The sequence below is a fragment of the Crinia signifera genome, chromosome 7 (genome assembly GCF_055691185.1).
Source record: "Crinia signifera chromosome 7, ASM5569118v1, whole genome shotgun sequence".
Lineage (NCBI taxonomy): Eukaryota > Metazoa > Chordata > Amphibia > Anura > Myobatrachidae > Crinia > Crinia signifera.
The window spans coordinates 95,124,895-95,144,653 of record NC_139223.1 but is presented as its reverse complement, the minus strand read 5'-3'; the positions used below and the strand labels follow the sequence as shown (position 1 = coordinate 95,144,653).

The 19,759-nt window shown below is 39.4% G+C and overlaps 1 protein-coding gene across 2 annotated transcripts in view; it reads left to right on the top strand.

The window, feature by feature from the left end:
* Positions 1-19,759, top strand: part of DNAH7 (dynein axonemal heavy chain 7) — a 918,640-nt gene that overhangs the window by 307,388 nt on the left and 591,493 nt on the right. For both annotated transcript variants that reach the window (XM_083153498.1, XM_083153497.1), the window contains 3 exons: positions 927-1,151; positions 1,828-1,974; positions 6,634-7,319. In XM_083153498.1, coding sequence (XP_083009624.1) covers positions 927-1,151; positions 1,828-1,974; positions 6,634-7,319 — 1,058 coding nt within the window. The remainder of the gene's footprint in view (positions 1-926; positions 1,152-1,827; positions 1,975-6,633; positions 7,320-19,759) is intronic.

The following is a 19,759-nucleotide window of genomic DNA, read 5'->3' as shown; positions in this document are numbered from 1 at the left end:
TGCACAATAGTTTCATTTATTTTTTTACCATTTATCAGCCCGATACACAGCACCCAAGGGGCATCGGGGACAGCACCGGACTTCAGCCTGGGCAGGGGTCAACTCTGGAGAAGGGGGACCCCTTTATTAGAGGGTCCCCACTACTCCAGGGTCCCTGCCCTGCTGACCAGGCAGAGGCGGTGCAGGCTGGCGGGGGCTGGTGGCTGACTATCACATCAACGGGAGCCCTCCAGCGGTTCGATCTGTATCTAAAAAGTTTTCCCTTGCTGTGGCATCAAACTGTTGGCTGTTTGGGTGCTGGTCGCCAAAATGCGGGTCCCCCTACTAATTTTGACCCCTGTATTTTGGGAACAAGGACTGGCCCTTAAGCTTGGTGCTGGTTTTAGAAATCCTGGGGTTCCCCTATTTTTTTTGTCCCCTAAATTTCTAAAACCAGGACCGGTTCTTTGAGCCCGGGACTGGTTATGCTTTTTTTTTACATTTTTCACTTTTACACATCTTTTTTTACATAACCATGCACATGGTTATGTCAAACTCGCCATGTTGAAATGAGACTTTTTGTTTTGCGATTTTTGGTAACATTTTCCAAAATTCTCAACCCATTGAATTTGCGAGCTGTATACTTTTTAATGGAAAAAACATCTGGATGCAAATTGAAGTGTGACAAAAATCGACAGGTCAGAATGCGATTTTCACGACAAAAAGGTGTGATTTTTACTGCAATTCACATCCTATTAAGTTGGCGATTTTGGGAAAATGTGCAAATTTGGAAGTTTTTTGACTAAAAATTGCAAAATATCTCATCCCATTAAATGTCACCCCCCAGTGTCTTTGTGAATCTGTTTAGTTATCAAAATTATACCGTGATCATTTCAAAATAAATGATGCTAGAATTGTAATATTTTTTTTATTTATATAAAATTTAGGAATACATTCAAAAAGTGGAAGCTGAAGATATGCTGGATTTGGAGCAGAATCTTGTAGAAGCAAAAAATCGTTTAATTTTCCTCATAGATTACGTCACTCTGTCCCCTGCAGACATTCGTTTGAACAACAGTACTTTCCAGTGGCATTCCCGGATGGGAGAGATTTTTGAGCAACACAGAAATATAATAAAAGAAAAGACTGCACAGTACCAAGAAGGGCTAAAGGTCTGCAGGTTTATTTATCAGTCCTGGTTTCTGACTAAAAGTATGTCTGAGAAAGTAGATATAAATGTTATCCTTCCATACTAAATGCAGTCTTTTATGATGGGAGTTCCTAAATGCTTGATTTGCAACATGAAAAAAAAAAATCAGACTGCAAATGCAGCCAGACCCAGACAGAGCCAGTCCAGATTTAATTCCTTTGCTGACCAAAATCTTGTTTTCTGTTCTATGCCACCTTCCTAGACTGATATTCCAGGCTCCTACTAAAATAATAATCAACGTAAGTACTGTAATTAATGTACAGTTAACTCCACAGCAGCATAAAAATTAGATTTGTTTCCTTACATGTGGTCAGCTATGACTATGAGACAATAATGGGGCAGCATAGACTTTGACTATGGCCATTAGATAGTAATAGGCCTAATTATAATGTATGTCTACTTGAAGCATAAAACTTTTTTTTTTAATATAAAATACATGGTTCTGGGCATGAATTTATCATCAGTCCTTCGCTGCTAGCAGAGATGACAGATAAATGTAACAAATGTAATACAGCTTTTAAAATAGAAACTTTTTTGTAAATGTTTTAAATATTGTATATGTGAGTCTTGTAAAGTTGTGCTTTATATAATAATTACGCAATTCTTTGATGTACTTTAAGTATGTATTTCTCTAATAGTTGCGTTGTGAGAGATTTAATGAAGAGCTTGAAAACTATGGCAAGCAAGTTGAAGAATTTGAAGCATATGGTGATATTAATGAAGTTAGCAGATACCTGAAAAAGGCACAAGCACTAAATGCCAAATTGGACCAAGCAGTGGAAAAGGTTGGTATTGTATTACATCTCTCTGTTACACAGAAAGAGTATCATACTAGGTCCAAAACTATATATTTTTAAGGAATATTAATGTTTATTGAAAGCATTTTCATAAACAATAACAAATACAAACAGGAGGTGAGGAGGATAAGAAAATGATTTTAAAAAAGGGGGAATGTAAAGGGTAATGCAGCAACTTTCTCATAGCGTAAATAATCCGTACCAATAACAGAAGTCGGTACTTCTTTACTTTCACGGCGCCAGCATGGTGCCGCGCTACTTCCGGGTTACGCTCGCCACAAACTAAGTTAAATAATATGATAGCCAAGGAGACCACATAAAGAAAAGGCTGATGATTTATTTTCCACTTTACTAGAAAGATACTCCATTTGGTATGTTTCTCGTATAGAAGAGACTATAGCATCCGTGGAGGGGATAGACGGAGGTTGACAGCCAGCAACTCACCAGAGGAGGGGGGCAGGCACAGCGCTGGGGAAGGGGGGGGGGGGGTTACTTCCAATCAGTCAGCCAGCTGTGGGAGATTGACAGCCTGCCCGCCAGCACGCCCACCAGAGGAGGGGGACAGGCATTGCAATGGGGAAGTCTGGGTAACAGCCAGTCAGCCAGCCAGCTCTCCAGGGAGGAACAACAGTAAGCTGGGAGGAGGGGGCAAAGGCTCAGTGCCAGAGGAAGAGAGGGTTTAGTGGGACACGTGCCCTGCGTGCCAGTGTAGAGAGGGTACTAACAGTAACATGCAGCAGCAGAGAAAGTACATATTTTATCCCTTACAGGCAAAGGTTTGTCTGTGTGCATTGAAGGTTTGGTGAGCACATTAATGAAATTATGTAACATACAGGGGATGACTGGGGATTTTTGACTGCCATGCAATGCATATGTGGCACGGTTACCATTATGATTGGTGGTTTATGTTTCCCCCCCACTCAGTTTGGGACACTGCAGTGAGAGTGTGCCAACACCAGCATGGTAGCTTTTCAAGCCCAGGGGGCATTTGTCAGTGGCATTATGGTGTTTGTATGTCATAATGTGTCAGGGACATTACAGTTTGCAACATATGATCAGGGCCATTGTGGGGTGCGGCATATGTCAGGGGCATTGCGGTGCATGGCATAATGTGTAATGGACATTTTTTGGTTATTATGCAGATTTTTTTGTATTATTATTTTAGTAGCTCTTGGGAGGGGGGGCTTATTTTGTCTTGAGTAGCTCACACCCGATTAAGGTTGGAGACCACTGGTGTATGGTGTAGTATGGAGTCGTATTTTGTCATAAGTATTCATATTTTGTTATATGCGTATTTTTCAGTGGTTTTACGTATAAGTATTGGCTTGTTTTATGTACATATGTTTTAAATAAATGCATACGTATTTCAGAAATAAGGGCGTCGTTTTTTTTACAAAGCCAAGCCAACTTAGTAATTGGCTGAACTTTCAAACTTGGGAGTGTTCTCCCAGCCATATATAAGCACCCTACATGTCCAGAGTTCCTTGTGGGTTTAACTAGGCGTGGAGTGGAGAATGGTGGAGAGGGGTGTAAGTATTACTGTGGTGGTTAGTGGGGTACTTGTTTCCTAGCATGGCGCCCATCGCACCATTAAATTAACAGGAGTGCTTGTACAATGAAATATTGCATAGCATTACATGCTAGCAAATGGCATGCGATGCGATGCGATTTTTAATTGTTCAAGCACCCTGATGGGTGCTTACAATGTTAAATGCACCCCCATTGTCAACGCCACCCCCACTATCAACGCCAACCCGAAGCGTGGCAAGCGCAGCGAGCCCGTGAGGGGCGGCGGTACACGTCCTCCGACCTTTTCATACCCCCACTATCCATGTCGGCGTGGAGTTTACTTTAGATAGTGTGGCGAGCGCAGCGAGTCACCGAGCCCGTGGCGAGCGCAGCCAGCCCCGCGTGGAGATGCGGAATACGAGCCCAAAGAGTGGTGAGCAGATGCGGAATACATGAAAAGTAATCCGTGTCCCCTCGCGGGGCTCGCTGCACTCGCCACGCTTCGGGCACGGTGGCACGCTGCGCTCGCCACACTATCTGATATCAACTCCACGCCGACGTGTATAACTGGGTTATGAAAAGGTTGGAGGACACTTACTGTCGCCCCTCGCGGGCTCTCTGCGATCGCCACGCTTCGGGTTGGCGTTGATAGTGGGGGTGGCGTTGACAATGGGGGTGCATTTAACATTGTAAGCACCCATCAGGGTGCTTGTAAAATTAAAAATCAAATCGATGCGATTGTATAAGATGTACTATGATCAAAATCATGGGCGCCGTGCTAGGAAACAAGTACCGTTAGTGATGTACAGTATCTTTCGGTTTCTGATTGGGTGTTGTGCTGTAAGGTGTCTTGTCTTCTTGTTTGTTTAGTATATTTGATAGTTTGGCTGATTTTCAGTCTTTGTGGTTTCTTTTTTAAACGTCTCTAGTCTTTTTTGTGAGTGTTTGTGTGTGTATGTGTGGTAAGGAGTGGGAGTGTATTGTGTGTTTGTGTGTCTTTTTTTGTAAGTGTTTGTCTGAATGTCTGGAAATGGGGTTAGTGTGGTGGGGGTGGAGGAGCTGGAGGAGGCCTTCTCTGCTGAGGAGGATGCAGGTGAGGGAGCTCCAACCAGAGGCAGTAAAGGCTGCATGGCTACCTTTAGCCATGCATAGAGTTGCACCCTGGTCTGTGTTATCATTAGCTACCGCTAGCACATTTCCAATGTCAAAAAAAATGCTTGTGTGGAGCTTTTAAACTCCAGTAACCTTAGCCCTGTAGACCATCTTTGCTTGACCCAAGGGGGGAACTTACTAAGATGGGAGTTCTTTTTTACATGAAATGTTGCTATGGGCAACCAATGAGAATCGACTTATTATTTATTTAGCGCCTTCTAGAAGATAATAGATTGGTTGCCCATAGCAACATCCCATGTGAAATAGAACTCCCATCTTAGTGAATTTCCCCCAATGTAAAACCCTGAGTCCCCAAGGTTTAATTGGGGACTTCAAACTAAAATGGGTCATGTAAAAATCTTAATAACAGTGATTTAATTAGTTCAGCTCAAGTCAAGTAAGAAACCCCCTTTTTATGGCTTTTAGCATTCTAGGGTAGTAGGATGTAATTTGTGGACCTACAGTATAGGTTTTTTCTTATATTTATCATATTTTACCCTGATACTCCCATAAATCAGTCATGAGGGTAATGGGTCTATTAATGTAATGGGCTAAGACTTGCATATTTCTGATTACAGATATATATATATAACATTTATTCATAGAACAATTAGATAATCATTCCAAATGCTATATTTTACGTTTTATATGAACCTCTTATAATGTTTTTAATATGTTGGATCATGTTTCTATTTTTATTTTTGATCTATGAAAATAGAAGACTTACCATATAGAAATAATACTGTGGGACTTTAAGAGAATTCCGGAACAAGCATAGGTTAAAATCCTGCAGGAATGTGTATACAGGATACCTAGGGCTATAAAAGGTGACCACGTGAGCTACCGCCAGCACATTCCCAATGGCAAACAAATGCTTGTGTGAAGCTTTTCACTCTGTTGGACTTAGTTATGTTGACATTTCTAGTGTGTTTACCTTAGCCCTGTGGACCATCTGTGCTTGACCCAAGGGGGGAAACTTACTAAGATGGGAGTTTATGTTCACATGGAATGTTGCTATGGGCAACCAATGAGAATCTACTTTTTATTTAGCAACTTTTAGAAGATAATAGATTGGTTGCCCATAGCAACATTCCATGTGAAATAGATCTCCCATCTTAGTAAATTTTGCCCAATTTATGTCCACCTTATTTTCTTGAATGGAATCACACATATCCCAACAAATTACATCAACGCAGCCTCAAAGCTACCTGCTGATGCCCACTTTCCTGACCCCAGCATCTTATTTGGCCCATCTGGCAGGATATCACATATCTCACACTGCCCAGTGAAATAAAATCAGTAAACACATAATTGCCATGTTTATAAGAAGTGTGTGTGGTTAATGGGCTTTTATAAGGCACACATTTGGCAGGGGAGTAGCTGTGATGATTTATTAGAGATTACTTTTACATGTGTAAATCTGCAAACATTTTTATTACACATCAAAATCAAGGTGTATTTTTGTTATGAATTGTACTGGTATACACCTCATATACGCATGTATTTTCATATACGAATTATTAGTAAATTTCAAAATTACATGGAGTAAATGGGAAATACAAGTCATATTCTTTCGATGGCGAATATATTCATATGCCAACAGGAATATGAATACAACTGGCATTATCAACCGTTAAAAGGAAAAATACTAACACACTTAACCATTAGTAAATTTAAAAAATATGAAGACGAGGCCCTATTAAAATATGGCTGCATACGAATACACCAAATCCAACCATATTTTGCTTAGTAAATTTCCCCCGCTGTCTGGATCCACAAACCAATGTAGTTTGTGTTGTACCCTGGCTCATTTGCTTTCCAGTTATGCGACCCAAAGAACTGCATATGGGAGAACACTCATCAATTTCTTATGTATTCTCATAGATTATACAGAATAGCATAAAACTACTGTATGTCCAGTCTACCTCTGCAACTTTACAATAATTATTTATTTATAGTCAGTAAGACTTTGATATTCTCTTTCAGGTTGATCAATTTAATGCAGAGGAAGAAGCATTTGGTTGGGCAGCTTCACAATATCCTGAAAGGAAAAAAGTTCAGGATTCTCTAAATCCATATCTGCGACTGTATGAGACTACAGTGGAGTTCAACACAAAATACAAAAATTGGATGGAAGGACCATATACTGTAGTAAATCCTGATCTTGTAGAACAAGATGTTGGAAACTACTGGAGAGCATTGTATAAGCTTGAAAGAACATTTGTCAATTCTCCAAATGCATATTCTTTAACTTCCAATATCAAAACCAAAGTAGAAGAATTCAAAGAAATGTTACCACTTATTCAGATTGTTTGCAATCCTGGATTACGAGACCGACACTGGGAGGCAATGTCATCTATTGTTGGCTATCCAATTAAACCACAAGAGGACACTAATGTTACCAAATTTATGGACCTGAAACTCCAGCCATATCTGGAGAAATTTGAAGGCATTAGTGAATCTGCAAGCAAGGAATATTCACTTGAAAAGGCAATGGAGAAAATGATATTTGAGTGGGATAAAATGGAATTCACCCTACTTCCTTATCGAGAAACAGGAACCTATATTTTATCATCGGTTGATGACATTCAGACACTGCTAGATGACCACATTGTTAAAACGCAAACCATGAGAGGATCACCCTTTATTAAAGCTTTTGAAAATGAAATCAAGTAAGGAAAATTTGTTTAATTCACTTTAATACAGTGTTTATAGACTTAAATGTAAATTCCTTTAATTTAGTTGATACAGTATGTTCAAGTGAATCCTTGTTTGAAGTAATTGGAAACACATGTTGCAGTGATGGTATGTGTTGGATCCTGTATCATCCATTTGTTAATTAAGACATTTCGGCCACTTCAAAGGAAGAGAGCTTTTATTTAGCACAGTACAGTGACACAGTCGTTAGTATTTCTGACTCATTAATTTCTGAAGCACAATTTATGTGATGCTTGTATGTACTTCCATGTTTTTTTGGGATATTCTCCCATAAACCAAAAACATAAGCGTAGGTTTCTTGACTGCTGAGTAAAATGTGGACGCAAGTATGTGTTCTGTATTAAAAAAATTAGGGCCTAATTCACTACCAATTGGAAGGGAATGAAATAAACTCCATTCCGATAGTGGAAGGGAGGTCTGCGCATGTGCGTGTTTGCGCATGTGCACACCCCGAGAGCTCATGGCTTTGGCAAGTTTCACACTTAAGCCACTTGCTAAGCAGCAGTATTGAATCGCCTCCTAAGACCGTAAGCTCCAATGGGGCTGATTGCATATTCTTTGTACAGCAGCGAGTTATTTGGTGGTGCTGTATGCTTAAAACATAATTCTACAGATATTAAGAAATCTTGCAGAGATATTGCATGGTATGTCATTCCCACAATATATTTCGATCTTCCAGTTCCCCATACTACCTGAATGCAGTGGCATAAGAAAATACAAATAAGGGATGGGCAAGCAAATTGAGCAGTCAAGAATCATGTGATACAAAAAGTTGGAAAGGAATAGAAAAACAATTAAGAATACATGTTATAAACATAGGGGTAAACAATAGAGCAAAACCAAATGATGGAATTTAAACAAAGTGGTAATTAGAAGGCGTGGATAGCAAAAAAAGTAAAAATATTAGCTGAGAAATGACAAGTCAAACAAAGCAAAGCAAAGACAGAGGCTCTTAAAGATAGACTTAAGACAATGGTATGCATGTATACAGTTCTAGATTAAGCCTTCGGGGGGCCCGGGGCACTTTAGACAGGGGGCCCCCTTGCACTTGTCATTACTGGCCGCAAACTGCATGGGAGAATATTACACTGTCAAAACACAGAGTAAAGGCAGTATAAACTTGGTCAATGGGTAACTGCAGGGGATAGATAGATAGATAGATAGATAGGGAATGTGGGTCCCAGCACTCGTATAAGTGAAAACAGCTACCCCGGTGCCATTCAATCCGGATGGATGATGTAAGCGAAAAAGGCAGAAAGCACTCATCTGAATTTTTCACACTGCACGGCACCAGCAATAAATGATATGACAGACAAGAATATTCACACTATATATAAGACACACTATATTCTTGTCTGTCATATCATTTATTGCTGCCGTCGTGCAGCGTGAAAAATCCAGACGAGAGCGTTCGGCCTTTTTTGCATAATATATATATATATATATACCGTATATACTCAAGTATAAGTCGACCCGAATATAAGCCGAGGCACCTAATTTTACAACAAAAAAATGGGAAAACTTATTGACAAGTGGGACCCTCACTCGAGTATAAGCCGAGGGGGGCTTTTTCAGCATAAAAACTGCTCTGAAAAAGTAGGCTTATACTCGAGTGTATATGTATATGTATATGTATATATATATATATATATATATATATTACCCAATAATCCTCTATGCGCTATGTATGCAAATCCAATTGAGAATCTGTAGCAATGGCTGCCTTACCACAAAATCCCTAGAGGGTTAAGGGACAGAAAGAACAACAGAATATGCAATTGTGGTGTGGCGCCTAGAATTAATATATAAAGTCCATATATATGGTGAACCCAATGTACAGTGAAGCAGACCAGAGGGTTTCGTCCAATTTCTTGTTTATTTAATATCCTTCAAATTTGTCACCGGCAAAACCGCGAGAAATGTTCCAACGCGTTTCGTCTAAAGCGACTTCATCAGGGGTAACATCACAAATTATTTTTTCAAATAGGAGAAAAATTACTCCTCCAATAAATATAGGGGAGAAGGAACAGTTCTTCTAAACCACTTTTCGCTTTATCTCTATAGAGTGGAATAGGAGCGAATAATACGCTTAATAGTATACAAATGTGTGAACACCATTAAAATTCTAGGAAAATGTTTACCTTCCCTGTATAGTGCACCTCTCTCTATGAGTTCTATCTCCAACAGGGAAGGACAGCAGGCTGCTGTCCTTCCCTGTTGGAGATAGAACTCATAGAGAGAGGTGCACTATACAAAGCCCCGAAATGTTGCCTGTATGCACCAATAAACCTTGATTGTTTTTTTTTTCACCTTTACCTGAGTGCCGCCCGTCTCTGCTTCCAATACATCAGGGCAGGAGGAATCCTGCTCATAGGAGGGCACCAGGGCAGTTCATTCCTTCAACATCAGGGAGTGCTGGATACAATTGATATATATACACACATAAATATATACCACATGAAAAGCCTATGTTTGTCTCTCTGCACCTTACTCTGTAGGAGACCTCACAGTCCCAGTGCTACCTCTGATTAAAAACCCTCCCATGACTAGGCTGCTGCTGCTGTTCTCCATGGGCCTGAGAAGCATGTAATGAGCTCCACCAATCAGAGCTCAGCACAAACATGTCAGCCTCTGCCCTCTGGTGCAAAGTGTCATGGGACTTAGTCAACTCCCAGTAATGCACTGCACACTTGTGCAATCAGCCTTGACTCCCGATGCTCAGCACAATTAATCATTGTCACATTGGCAGATAGGTGAAGCTGCAGCGCTACCCCACTCCCATGCACAAAACCTTTAGCTTTTTTTTTAAAATACATGCCAACCACAGGGGGCCCCTAGCTAGAGGGGGGCCCAGGGGTACTGACCCCTTGTGCCCCCATTATAATCCGGCCCTGCATGTATACAGGAAACAGCAATAAAGTGGACATAAAATACAAATCAAACATTATTATATTTTCTGTAAAGCACCATAAGGTTCTGCAGTGCTATACTGGGGTAACAAAACAATTTTCCACCTTAAATGGTAAAATATTCATAGGATAACATACTGTAGGATAACTATTTACAAAATAAGACAAAGGAATATGGAATTTAGGGGAATGTTAGAGCAATTCATCATTACTGGGAGAAGAGCACTGTTGAAGAGTGCCCTGCCTTTGAGGGCTTACTGTTTAAAGGGAGTGGTGTAACCAGAAGGGTTAGCTTGAACGTTAAAGGTCTTAAGGGCTCATTGAAGTACTGTAAGGACACTGGAAGACAGTCTGATACTCCAGCTCCAGAGCAGTGGGGCAGCATGGGGAACATTTGGGATATGAGTGAAATGAGATGACCAGAGTTGATGCAGTAGCTAGGTAATGAGCAGAGAAGGAAGGTTTGTAAACAGAAATAAAGCTGGATATACAGTACAGTGGTGAGTAGCATGATTGAGGGCCTAATATGTAAGTTTTATGAAGGTGATACAACAACTGAGAAGTGGGAGAAGTAGATAAGATAGGCACCAGCCTTAAGTATATATTGAAGTAGTTGGAGGCAGGAAAGAATGACATTTCATTAGACTAGTGAGGATTTTTCAAAGTGCTTGAATGAGGGTTTTGGTGGCATTCACAGTCAGAAAGGCTTGGATTCTAGAGTTATTTTGAAGATTGAAGCCTTATAGCCAGGATATGTGTGAAGTGAAAAGAGGGATAGTCAATAATTATTTTTAGAGAGTAGTGGGGAACAGCGCACTGGATAACGTTGTTTGGGGCTAGCTGCAGTACTGACAGGTGACCAGCCTGGTATGAATCAAGAGAAATGGGTGGGTAGTACTGCGCTCAGCTCCTATGCGAGTTATATGTTGTATGGGGATGATGATAAATCAATGAGAGAGGTATGAGTGAAAAATGATGATTTTATTTGTTTCACGCTCTAATTTCTGGTTAATAACCAAGTGAAGTAATTTACATAAAAGTCTCTCCTAGCAGGTGATGGGTCTTGGGGACACGGGGTAGTAATCCCTGTGGGGGGTGTTGGGTGCAGAGAGAATAGTCACAGGGTCAGGACGGTGAGACATCGGGGGTCTGCAGATAGCAAGCACTGTCACATGAATGACCATACACAGGGTGTTGGTGCAGTGGGCTGGCATCCCGTCCACCTGCAGTGCACCTCTCACCTGTGCGATGGTCGAGTGTGTAGGTCCCGACATCTTCCGCAATGTCCATTTTTTCTTCTGCTCCAGCCGCAGCCGGTCAGCGTTTATGCTGCACGGCGAGCCCGGCTCTACAGCAATGCGACTTCCAGGTAGCATCACCGCGAGATGTTGTGCCACAGCTTCACAATCAGCTGGGGAACTGTAGGCTCAACTCCCGGCCAGGAGGAGACTTTGGTGGATGTGCTGGTGTGATGAGTGCTGATGGGTTTGAGTATCACCAACGCGTTTCGGCCCTAGGAGGCCTTCTTTTAGGAAGTTTTATGTAAACTAGTCAATAATTATGGTCAGTTGATTTGGATAAATTGAGTTTAACTAGACTTTTACTGGCTTCCCTTCCATTCCAGAATCAAATTCAAGCTTTTCAAACTGGCTTTAAAAGCTCTCACACACTCCTCTCATCTCTGACCTCATCTCCCTTTTTCACTCCTGCCCATCCTCTTTGATCTGCTAATACACGCCGCTACTCCTGCCTACTGATTACTTCCTCCCACTCCTAACTATATACAAACTCAGCACCCATGACCTCAATACTGTGAGGCAGTTATGCTAACCATTACAACATCCGTTCTGCTTATTTCCGTCATAGTTACCTGATTACCATATGCATATCCATAGATACTAATTTAAGTATCTATCTATATATATGTAGAATAGAGTGCGCTAAGTGACATCCACCACATTTTGTATGCATTAAGTTCTTGATAAAGGTCTAACCGACCGAAACGTTGGACTTGAACCCCAGAGTGGTCTGAATTTCTTTTCCAAAGTCCCTTTGAGTGCCGCCGTTTCCATTTGCTCTACTACTTTGGGTGCTTGCTGCATCCTGGAAGGCACCTGGGCAGGTTACCATACCACATGGAGGAGTGTCGGCCTTTCCTCCAGTATATATATATATATATATATATATATAGCCAGAAGCGTTGTTTTAGAGCGCTGATTACAGACTCAGACCAGCTGGGTTTAGACCAAAGTCCAAAGGTCTTAATTTAGCACCAAAGTTCAAAATGCTGAACTGCAGCTCCTCCTCTCGTGAAACCACGAATGCCCAGGGTTCCAAAGGCACAAAGAGATCTAAAACAAAGAGAATGGAAGAGGGTGCTTCATGGTGCATTAAAAGAGATATTTTTTAATTGGATCCACAAGGACAATGATCCACAGTAAAAGGCAATTGCTCGTACCGATTATAAAGACAGTGTGGGCTGGTTACCACATGGCATAGATATAAGCACAAATAAGCAAGGCTGCTCACACGTCCAATACCGGTAAGTGGAACTCCAGGAGACCGCGACTTGACAGGCGCTGGATTGCGCTGCTGGGGCGATGGAACTTGGAGACACCAGCGTCAGATGTAACAGACGGATGACGGGAGACAGCACACAGGTCGGGTAGAAGTCACAGGCCACGCCCTGACGCGTTTCGTCACTGGGACTTCGTCAGAGGGCGTGGCTACTGTGACTGACAACCCGATATTTAACGTGATAGACAGCCAATGAACTGCTAACACTACAAATTAGAGCAAAGGCAGCAGCTGAGCTCCATAAAGGTACAAGCATACATAAAAACTTGGCTTTTAAAAATGCTCCGTATATTCATACATCAGCGGTAGCAACAAGACATATATATGTCAATCACATGTATACAATACATGGACCAACTAAAATACATTTTACATAAAAATCACGATACAATCAATGATAAAAATACAAAGTATATAAAAAATACATAGAAAAATGACAAAAAAGACAGCAGACAAAAGAAGCATATTTTTCTATTAGCAAGACATAGAATTCATCTAAAAGTTGACGGAAAATGACAGGGATATGGCAAAAAATGCAAAATAGTCGGCTCTGTTAAAGAAAAGAGAGACACATTAGAAACATGAATAAACTCAGTTTATGAAGGGGGTGATCTCATACCCTTCATTTAACCCTACTGGGGTCAATGTATTGAGTTTTAAAATCCACTGCGTCTCTCTCCTAAGCAGACGCCGCTCAATATCACCTCCTCTTTTGCCCTGTTTAATCAAATCTATACCTTTGAAAATAAGGCCAGAGGGATCACAATTGTGGTGTTCCTTAAAATGCCTGGATAAGCTGTGATTGAGTATGCCATGCTTAATATTGTGAAGATGTTCTAATATCCTGATCTTAAGGCATCTTTTAGTTTTTCCGATATACCTCAATCCACAGCTGCATTTTATAAGGTACACCACATGTAATGAATTGCAATTGATAAAATCATTAATTCTGAATGTCCCCAAAGCCGCATCAATAACAGATCCTTTTTCCATATATTTACAAGTTTTGCAACTGTTACAAGGATAACTGCCTTTGATGGACAGAAAAGTACTCTGACTCGAGGTGGGTTGAATATTTTCAAGCTGACTTCTGGACACAATGGATTTGATGGTATTAGCCTTTCTAAACACCATTTTCGGTCTAATGGGAATATGTACATTCAGTACCGGGTCCATCTTCAACACATTCCAATGTTTATTAAAGATCTTCCTTAATTCGCGATCTCTGGTGTTAAACTGCGTAATAAACATTGCATTATTATTAGCTGGATTGTGGGCTTCAGACTGAGAATCATTGTTGTATTCTAATAGTTTCAGTCTGTCTGTATTTCTAGCCCGCTGTAGAGCTCCATTAATGATCCTGGAAGGGTAACCTTTCTCTTTAAATCGATTAATGTAGATGTTAGCCTGCTCGTCAAACAGGGACACATCAGAACAGTTCCTCCTCAAATGTAAGAACTGTGAAAAAGGAATGTTATCCTTCCACGGGCCATAATGGCTACTACTATAATCAAGATAGCTATTAGCATCAACCTTTTTAAAAAAGGTGGATGTCTCGATGGAGGGTACTTTAGGGAAATTTTTAACTGTGAGTAAGATGTCCAAGAATTCAATAGTGTCAACCTGCCAATTACAGGTGAACTTGAGATTGAAACGATTATTATTAATCCTTGACATGAAATGATTAAAAGAATTCTCATCATCATTCCAAATCACTATGATATCATCAATATATCTTTTTATTAATATTACATGATCTAGGAGGTCAGAGGAAAATGTCTCAATCTCCCATTCTCCCATGAAAATATTTGCCAGGCTGGGGGCGCATATCGTCCCCATCGCGGTCCCACAGACCTGCAAGAACCACTCTCCCAAGAATTCAAAATAGTTGTGTTTAAGCACAAATTTGAGACAGTCACAGATAAATCTTGTCATTCCGTGAGACAGTGAGACATCCCTTAGCAACCTCTGTTCAATTGCCCATATGCCCATATGCCCAACTCATGTGGGATGCTCGTATAGAGTGCTTGAACATCGATGGTGGCGAAGCGATAATTAGCCTTCCTAATCGATTTAAAGAGAAAGGTTACCCTTCCAGGATCATTAATGGAGCTCTACAGCGGGCTAGAAATACAGACAGACTGAAACTATTAGAATACAACAATGATTCTCAGTCTGAAGCCCACAATCCAGCTAATAATAATGCAATGTTTATTACGCAGTTTAACACCAGAGATCGCGAATTAAGGAAGATCTTTAATAAACATTGGAAGGTGTTGAAGATGGACCCGGTACTGAATGTGCATATTCCCATTAGACCGAAAATGGTGTTTAGAAAGGCTAATACCATCAAATCCATTGTGTCCAGAAGTCAGCTTGAAAATATTCAACCCACCTCGAGTCAGAGTACTTTTCTGTCCATCAAAGGCAGTTATCCTTGTAACAGTTGCAAAACTTGTAAATATATGGAAAAAGGATCTGTTATTGATGCGGCTTTGGGGACATTAAGAATTAATGATTTTATCAATTGCAATTCATTACATGTGGTGTACCTTATAAAATGCAGCTGTGGATTGAGGTATATCGGAAAAACTAAAAGATGCCTTAAGATCCGGATATTAGAACATCTTCACAATATTAAGCATGGCATACTCAATCACAGCTTATCCAGGCATTTTAAGGAACACCACAATTGTGATCCCTCTGGCCTTATTTTCCAAGGTATAGATTTGATTAAACAGGGCAAAAGAGGAGGTGATATTGAGCGGCGTCTGCTTAGGAGAGAGACGCAGTGGATTTTAAAACTCAATACATTGACCCCAGTAGGGTTAAATGAAGGGTATGAGATCACCCCCTTCATAAACTGAGTTTATTCATGTTTCTAATGTGTCTCTCTTTTCTTTAACAGAGCCGACTATTTTGCATTTTTTGCCATATCCCTGTCATTTTCCGTCAACTTTTAGATGAATTCTATGTCTTGCTAATAGAAAAATATGCTTCTTTTGTCTGCTGTCTTTTTTGTCATTTTTCTATGTATTTTTTATATACTTTGTATTTTTATCATTGATTGTATCGTGATTTTTATGTAAAATGTATTTTAGTTGGTCCATGTATTGTATACATGTGATTGACATATATATGTCTTGTTGCTACCGCTGATGTATGAATATGCGGAGTATTTTTAAAAGCCAAGTTTTTATGTATGCTTGTACCTTTATGGAGCTCAGCTGCTGCCTTTGCTCTAATTTGTAGTGTTAGCAGTTCATTGGCTGTCTATCACGTTAAATATCGGGTTGTCAGTCACAGTAGCCACGCCCTCTGACGAAGTCCCAGTGACGAAACGCATCAGGGCGTGGCCTGTGACTTCTACCCGACCTGTGTGCTGTCTCCCGTCATCCGTCTGTTACATCTGACGCCGGTGTCTCCAAGTTCCATCGCCCCAGCAGCGCAATCCAGCGCCTGTCAAGTCGCGGTCTCCTGGAGTTCCACTTACCGGTATTGGACGTGTGAGCAGCCTTGCCTATTTGTGCTTATATCTATGCCATGTGGTAACCAGCCCACACTGTCTTTATAATCGGTACGAGCAATTGCCTTTTACTGTGGATCATTGTCCTTGTGGATCCAATAAAAAATATCTCTTTTAATGCACCATGAAGCGCCCTCTTCCATTCTCTTTGTTTTAGATATATATATATATATATATATATATATATACATATATATATATATATATATATAGTAGAGATGGCTTTATATTAAACAAGTGGCCTCTTGGCATAGAAATAAAGGTTTTTATTTGGATATCAGTGTGTGCGTTCCACTGTGCCTTCCACCTGTATCTACTTCCAATTCCGGTACTTCCGGATCGGGATGGAATATATTACGTATTGTGAGATAATAATTACCAGATTTCCCTTATATAATTAATCTTCTAATAAGCTATCTTAAGTGTGATTTACAGTTACCCTTTATTTAGGTGCCTACCGTGTATTCTAAGTATATATTCCGGCATCGCTTTTCACATGTGCCGTGACGTGCATTCCATACTCGTGCGTTCCACATGTGTTTTACAGCCTGTGCCGTAAGTGCGTTCCATACTGGTGCGTTCCACATATATTTTCCGGCATCGCTTAGCGCTTGTGCCGTAGGTGATTTCCATATAGGTGTTACTATATCAGGAAATTGATATAAATTGCGAACACTATAATTAACTATGGCATACTGCCTTAATGCAAGTAGTAACGTGATATCTTGTGTACTATCCCTGATAATTAGTGCTATTTAATATTCTCTTTATCTAACTGCACAAGCACCTTTCGTGCATTTCATAGATGCGTTATGGCTTCAAGTGGTATTGCTGCATATATATACTCTAGATTAAAGGAGGTAAAACATACAGCCATTTTACCCATCAAGCATATGCTACAAATGACAATCCATCCACCCCAAAAACAATCAGTAACGGATGGAGCATACTTTATCTCCAATAAAAAAATAATAATAATTTTTATATATATATATATATATATATGTGTATATATATATATATATATATATGTGTATATATATATATGTGTGTGTGTATACAGTATAAGTATGTATGTATGTATATATATATATATATATATATATATATATATATATATATATACTGCTTCACAAGAAGGCACTCAGGAGACTGTCAGCTTGGGTGAATCAACGTGAAAACCAAATCCTTTATTGTCTATGTTTCGTGGACCGAATCCACTTCCTCAGGACCAAGGAAGTGGATTCGGTCCACGAAACGTAGACAATAAAGGATGTGGTTTTCACGTTGATTCACCCAAGCTGAAAGTCTCCTGAGTGCCTTTTTGTGAAGCAGTGGATAGTTGGGGTGCGAGCCCTAAAGGATCAGGCACCGGGGGCAGGATTTATCCCAGAATCTGGGAGCAGAGTGGCGCGGTATTGTATGGATATATGTATATATATATATATATATATATATATATATATATATATATATATATATATATATATATATATATATATATATATATATATACAAACACAGGGGGCCCAGCACTCACTACAACAAACTAACTCACCTTAAAATTCAAATAATCAATAAATAAATAATGGGGTTTTAGTTCATGAATTGATCAATGCATTTAAGCTTGCAGCCCATCGCCAAGTGTTTGTATTTACTAGAGTGTGTGGTCACAGGCCAGCGCACCCCACCCTGGGATGTGGGTGCTGTTTGCACCCCATTCCCAGGAATGGCGAGTGTGTTGGTACTTCTGTATATATATATATATATATATATATATATATATCGCTCCCCAATAATGGTACAGCGCCCAGATAGATTCAATAGTCCACACGTTCCTTCAGACTCCCAATGATCAATAAAATGTTGAGTTTCCAATAATGTATTTTATTTCATTCTTCAAATAGCGGTATGACAACAATCCCAACGCGTTTCGTCTTACACAGACTTCATCAGGGGAATAGTTAGTAGTCTACAGATATAAACAGAGTTTCAATACATAAAATGGAACAGGTGGTTTATTCTCATATGACCAAATTTGTTAAAAATATATATATAGCTTTAAAAATTATGATAATAGAAGATAGAAAGATAGAAGTGTGGTGGTGAAGAAAAAATAACTATTAAATAGTGAATTCTTGGTGATATATATATATATATATATATATATATATATATTATATATATATATATCTTTTTTTTTTTTTTTTATTACCTTTATGTTGTATCAAAGGTCTTATGATCCTATAGAACCCTTTTTTAGAGACAATCGTTCTTGGGACCTTACATGTGGAAATTAGACTATGTATTAGTGGTGAATAAATTATATTAATGTGTTGGTTATAACCATATATAATGAACATTACTGACCTTATTGGTCTAGACTGAGAAGATGCTTAGTCCGTACTTTGAGAATGGCCCTAGGGCCGGTGATCCATTATCAATAGAAAAAAATAAAAAATAATAAAATGCAGTAACCTATAGGAGAGGAAAAAATACTGATTACTAATCTAAATGGGAATTTTGATTAATGGTGAAAGTGGGGTATCTGTTACCTACCCTGCTAGTGTAGAGTGCCAAATTTTCTAATCGTTATCCTCAGGGCTTCTTAATTAACCTAAAAAAGTGAATTTTGGCGTGATGCTCTCAGTATATATGTGACTGTGTAAATAAAAAATTCAGGAGGAAACATACCATTGAAGTTCCTGCTATGGTGCCAATGATTTAGAGCTAAAAAAAATATTAAAAAGGTCACATGAGTATAAACTCAAATTATGTGCACTAAATAGTTCCAATTAAATTTATACATAAATCAAAATAAACATAAAAATGCGTATGAACCCAAAATTTGTTATGTAAAATAACATAAGATTCTATTTCAGCGAAAATAATTTCAGCGAAAATAATTAATCTTCAAAGGTACTATTCTGATTAAATAGCACCTATAATTGAATCCAAAATTCATTATTAAAATAAAATACCTTGTTAATATTCAATTCATTATGCTCCAAAAGGGATACAAATTTTTTAAAAAATTATCCCCAATAAAAAAACCTATTTACATCAAAGAAACATTTAGTTCAATGGTAAACATCCAAATTGTGAAAAGCATACCTCCTGTGGGAACCTCCTTCTCCTATGGGATGAACAATTAGAATGAATGAAGTGGTCTCCCAAACCACCTTTATAGCTAGAGGGAGATGATGTCATATCCTCCTCCTTCTAATTGGTGCCTTAGTAAATTGCATCTATGGCTACTTATAATGCTGTTATAGATTAAGGAGGTTCTTTTTATATACTCTCCGATGATGTGACAATTAAATTTTGTGTATTAATATTTGTGAAAAAGGATGAATTGTTCCGTTTTTCCTGTGACCGGAAG